Below are 6167 nucleotides of genomic sequence, written 5' to 3'. Positions count from 1 at the left end.
GTGGAGAAATTCAAGGAATTGGAAAGGTTGGAACAATGAATACTCATGCAATTGAGAACGTATATTATGTAAATGGTCTACAACATAATCTTTTGAGCGTATCTCAAATATGTGATAAAGGAAACAACGTTCTCTTTACAGAAAAAGAATGCAGAGTAACAAACTCAGTGACTGGAAACCTGGTTCTACTAGGAAAGAGACACAAGAATGTGTACAAATTCAAGACTGTTGACTCCAAGAAAGATAATCTTAAATGTCTAAGTGCAGTCTCAGATTGCTCCATGCTATGGCACAAAAGAATGGGACACATTATCATGACAACTATAAACAAACTCATATCTAAAGACCTGGTTAGGGGACTGCCAACCAAAAGTTTCAAGGACAACCAAGTATGTGGAACCTGCATTCAAGGAAAACAGGTTAGGTCATCCTTCAAACCAAAGTTGACAGTAAGTACTACTAAGCCACTTGAATTGCTTCACATGGATTTGTGTGGACCAATGCGTGTACAAAGCAGGGTGGAAAAAGATATGTGTTTGTAATAGTTGACGACTACTCAAGATTCACTTGGACATTGTTTCTTGCAACAAAGGATGAGACATTCACTATGTTTGATGTTTTTGAAAAGCTGGTTCAGAAGAAATTCAACAAAGAAATAATCAGCATCAGATCTGATCATGGACTGGAGTTTGAGAACTCACAATTCCTACAATTTTGTGCTACAAATGGGATTGAGCATAACTTCTCAGCACCTAGAACACCACAACAAAATGGTGTTGTTTAGAGGAAAAATAGAACACTGGAAGATATTGCAAGAACAATGTTAATCTCAAGCAAACTTCCAAAATTCTATTGGGTTGAAGCAGTAAATACAGGATGTTATTTAATAAATAGATGTATGATCAGATCAGTGTTAAACAAAACCCCATATGAGCTACTAAAAGGAAGAAAACCAAATCTAGCACATCTTAGGGCCTTTCGATGTGTATGTTTTATACACAACAATGACAAAGACAATTTGGGAAAATTTGATGCCAAGAGTGATGAAGGAATCTTTCTAGGCTACTCATCACAAAGCAAGGCCTACAAGGTACTGAATAAAAGAACAAACCGTGTAGAAGAAAGTGTCCATGTTGTCTTTAATGAACATACTAGTGAAGTTGAAGGAAATTCAGAGGATGAACAAAATGAGGGAACCTGCTCCAAGCCGTCAGACCCAAAAACAAGGGAAAAAGAACCCATACCATCTGACAAAACATCTGAAATAGGAGATAAGTCTGCTGATGAAACTGGTTCATCTGCACCTCAAGAACCAGTAAGTATTCCCACTCACAATTGGAAACATCAAAGCTCTCACCCTCTGCAAAATCTTCTTACTCCTCTTAACTCAGGCATATCTACAAGATCCAAATTACGTAGTATGTGTGCATTCTCTGCCTATGTGTCCCTGATTGAGCCTAAAAATACAAAGGAAGCATTGCTAGACTCTGAATGGATTGGTGCTATGCAAGAAGAACTCAACCAATTTGAAAGAAGCAGAGTGTGGAACCTGGTTCCAAAGCTCCAAAATAGAACAGTAATAGGAACTAGGTGGGTGTTTAGAAACAAGCTCGATGAGCAAGGTCAAATAGTGAGCAACAAAGCTAGGCTAGTTGTACAGGGATACAACCAAGAAGAAGGTATAGACTATGATGAAACCTTTGTACCAGTAGCAAGAATTGATGCAATTAGAATACTGCTTGCATATGCTGCTCACATGGAGTTTAAACTCTACCAAATGGATGTCAAAAGTGCCTTTTTAAATGGTTACCTACAAGAAGAGGTGTATGTAAAACAACCTCCAGGTTTCGAAAACACCATATATCCTGATCATGTATATAAACTGGACAAAGCACTTTATGGGTTGAAACAAGCACCAAGAGCATGGTATGATCGATTATCTACTTTCCTTCTCACACATGGATATACAAGAGTAAAAATTGACAATACACTGTTTCTTCGAAAACAAGGTAAAGATCTGTTCATAGTCCAAGTATATGTAGATGACATTATATTTGGAGGAACCAATGACTCACTAGGAGTTGAATTTGCTCAACTAATGAATAGTGAGTTTGAGATGAGTATGATGGGAGAATTGAAATTCTTCTTGGGACTCCAAATTAAGCAAACTCCGATTGGAACATTAATTCATCAGCAAAAGTACATCAAGGATTTACTGAAGAAGTATGATATGAATGAAGCTAAGACTAATGATACCCCCATTGGGACAACAACAAAGCTTGATAAAAATGAATCAGGTTCACCAGTCAATGACACTAGATATAGAGGTATGATTGGATCACTCCTATATGTCACTGCCAGCAGACCTGATATAGTGTTTAGTGTTGGTCTATGTGCAAGATTTCAGTATTGTCCAAAGGAATCACATCTAAAAGTTGTCAAGAGAATCTTGAGATATTTGAAAGGTACAATAAACCTGGTTCTCTGGTATCCAACTGGTGATTCTTTTGATCTAAAGGGATTTGCTGACGCTGATTATGCAGGACACATGGTTGATAGAAAAAGTACTTCTGGGATGGCACACTTCTTAGGACCATGTTTAATATCCTGGGCAACAAGAAAACAAAATTCAGTGGCTCTATCTACTGCAGAGGCTGAGTATGTTGCAGTTGCTTCATGTTGTGCCCAACTTCTTTGGATAAAACAGCAGCTTAAAGACTTCGGTATAGAAACAGGTTGTATTCCTATTCTATGTGATAACACAAGTGCTATAAACATGGCCAAAAACCCAGTTCAACACAAGCGCACCAAACACATAGATGTTAGACATCACTTTCTTCGTGATAATGTTGAAAAAGGAAACATAATTATGGAGTTCTGCAAAACTGAGAATCAAGTTGCTGACATCTTCACCAAGGCACTAGGAAGAGAGTCATTTCAGAAAAATAGACTTGAGTTAGGGCTCATCTTCTTAGAATGAACCATGCCCAACCAAGTTCTAATGAGGTATAAACCAGGTTCAGTCAAAGATGGTTCTACATAATCTTTACTTTATAAAAAAAATTATATTTTTTTTAAAAAAAGGGGTCAACAATTAAAAAAAATTGAAAAAAAACAAAAAAAAATAAAAAAAAATTTAATTAAAAAAGATAAAAAAAATTGGGGGAAATCAATCTCATCTTCTCTCTCCCATGCCCCATGACAAGTAGGTGCAACCGTCACAGTGCACGTCTCCTCGATGTCAATCCCCCATAATTACTCCAACCCCTTGATTACAACATCAAAACCGTTCCCAATAAAGCACTCTCTCTAAACTAGCAACCAACTTTCTCTCTTCTTCATTCTTCAGAAAACCAAGAAATCAAAATCCCTTCCATCACCATGACTAATCCACTTGTTGCTTACTCTGATGACGAAAGCTTGTCTGATAGTGCGTATTCTCATGGGGAAGAGAACCCAGTTGTTGATGTGGTGCCCGATCTTGGGGAAGAAAGCCAACTCCCAGCCACACCACCTACATCCTCATCAAAATTGGATCTGCCTCCATCACCACCGCCAACAGCTCCATCACCATCACCAAAACCTCCATCACCACCACCAAAAGCTCCATCACCACCGCCAAAAGCTACATCCCCACAAGCACAAGTAACCCCTTCCCCATCACCAGTTAAAGGAGCATCTTCACCTGTCGTTACAGACTCCCCACCACCATCCATCATCGAATCTCCCCCATCAGCACTCCAAGAAAACCCAGCATCACCGGTCCACGAAACCCCACTTTCACCAACCCCAACATCTCCCACAACCACTGTCCCAACCATCCCCCCTTCTTCACCATCTCACCAAACCACTCCTCAAAACCCACCACCCTCTCAAATCCATGATGATATTCTTTTGAGTTCCCTTCATCCTACAAAACCACGGCGGCCAAGAAAACACATTGCCGTCAAACACGTTCGTCCACACAGGACAGTAACAAGGAGTGCGCATGTGGTCAAGCCAGCTGATGATACAACATCTAGGGTGAAGCGTCGCCATTTGGGTAAGTCTCATGTTCCTTCATCAGTCTCTCCAATGGATCTTGCTTCTGATACTGATGCCATGTCTGAGGAAAAACATTCTGCAACCCCTCAATCCAAAACAAAATCTGCGAAAAGAAATGCAGATAAATTTCTAAAAGTGGGAAGGAAAAAGTACTTCCAAACCAAATCAGTGCTTAGGGGTAGAACTTTTCATCCTGATATACTTTCAATGGATTTAGTGAAGCAGGTTTGTGAACTCCTAAGGTTTCAAGGGTGGGAGGAGTTATTTCTCGAACCTAGTTTGATTTATGAAAAGGAAGTGGTCGATTTCTATACGAACTTGGTAATCTTAGAAGGAGATGTGGTGTTGTCTAGTGTAACGGGTGTTGATATTGTGTTCGATGCAACCAAGCTTGGGGAAATATTGCATATACCATCTGTAGGTTTAAATGTGTACAATTGGAGTTTTGATGAGTATTCAAGTCTGCCAGCTCGATTCTCTCAAGGTAGAGTCAATTCTAGGGCTCAAACTGTTTTAAAGGGAATAATGCGATCTTTGCATAAGCTTCTTTTTGAGATAGTTCATAAGGTGATACTGCCTAGAGGTAACCAACGTCACATTGCCTCCATACGAGACATGGGACTTATGAGTGCACTTGAATGCAAAGAGCGCATTGATTGGCCTACATTGATTATCAAACATCTTGCTAGAATTGTGGATCCTAAGTTAGGCTCTCATCATTTAGATTTTGGCAACCTATTGACTAGGGTGTTTGATGATTTTGAAGTACCATTGGGAGAAGGCAGGATCTTAACTCGTGCAGACATGTTCACTCAAACAATCCTTGCTGATTGTGGCATTCCTATGGAGTCGGAGCAGGTTGCAACTGCGTCTCCACGTACATCTGGTCCTGTTGCTCAGTTACTTAGGGAACTTAAAGTAGCTCAAGAAAAGAACGCCTCTCTTGAATCAGACAATCAGAAGTTACGTGCTCAGCTCGATTCTTCAAATGCTGAAATACACAGGTTGAAGGATCAGTTGGTGCAGCAGCAACTTGCTAACAATGCCAGAGTTGACAGAGTTTTGGATATGCTGGCTTCAGCTTCAACTAAGCCTGGTCAACCTCCACAGTGATAAAGCATGTTGTTTGAACCTGTTTCTCTTAGATGGTTTCACTCTGTATTGTTGCTCCTTGTTTTGTTGCCAGAAAAATTTACATTGCTCACCTGGCTGGGTGTATTTTGTTGCTATGGATATTGATTAGTGTTGATTAGCCGCTGTTTATGTCTTTTTGATTCATCAAAAGGGGAAGAGTTATTTGCACATGCATCACACGTTACATGTTTGTCTTCATCAAAAAAGGGGGATATGATAGAATGTGATAGAATCGTTAATTCGTTTTGATGATAGACAAAAAGCGCAAAGAACAGTAGCAAATGTACGCAGCGAAAGAAGTCAAGCTAGAGTCCAAGATCAAGTAAAATAGAGTTATTTGTCAAAGTCAAAATAATATATTAAAGGTACAAGTCAATACAAATAAGGAAAACCTTAAATATATTATTAAGGAAGGAAGTTGTGTATAATAAGGATTCTAATTTAAAAAAGAATCCTTGTTTAAATATAACTTTCTTAACTTATTAGTAAGGATTGTACAAGGCAAAAACTCTATAAGAAGTATACGAGGTAGAGGAAAATCACACGACTTCACGCACAAAACAAGAGAGAATTATTCATCAAACTGAGGTCTTCAAGATTGATTGGATTGCTACGTTTAAACATTCTTGAGTGAGAATGTTTTATCGTGTAGAATTATTTGTCTAGTTTTTGTTCTTAATTGTAGTTTACAGTTTTGTGTACAAAGGGTGGGTTTGGCTCTTTGTAGGGTTGAGTGTTAGAGAGAATTGTAACAAAAGGTGGGTTTGGCCTTTTGGAGAGATCGATTGGAGTCAATCGAGGGAGTACTAGAGATAAGACTTTTGATTATTGAGTTGTAATCACAAAATCTTATAGTTGAATTAATAAAACGAGGTTTTTCCTTTCTTGAGTGAGGAAGGTTTTAATTCAATAAGTGTTTGTGTCTCTATTCTGTGTTTACTTAAAAGCAACTTACACGAACCTGGTTCGTGTTCTCGGGTAAAGTTTCT

General features: G+C 38.8%; 1 protein-coding gene across 1 annotated transcript; it reads left to right on the top strand.

Annotated features, from left to right (window-relative positions):
- Nucleotides 1-2187: 2187 nt before the first annotated feature.
- LOC138340603 (secreted RxLR effector protein 161-like) lies at nt 2188-2980 on the top strand. The gene has a single exon (XM_069292513.1). It carries the CDS (start codon nt 2231-2233, stop codon nt 2978-2980), a length of 750 nt encoding a protein of 249 aa, XP_069148614.1. The 5' UTR covers nt 2188-2230.
- Nucleotides 2981-6167: the final 3187 nt, after the last annotated feature.

The sequence above is a fragment of the Solanum lycopersicum genome, chromosome 12 (genome assembly GCF_036512215.1).
Source record: "Solanum lycopersicum chromosome 12, SLM_r2.1".
NCBI classification, from domain to species: Eukaryota; Viridiplantae; Streptophyta; class Magnoliopsida; order Solanales; family Solanaceae; genus Solanum; species Solanum lycopersicum.
This window is presented reverse-complemented; position numbering and strand designations above follow the sequence as displayed.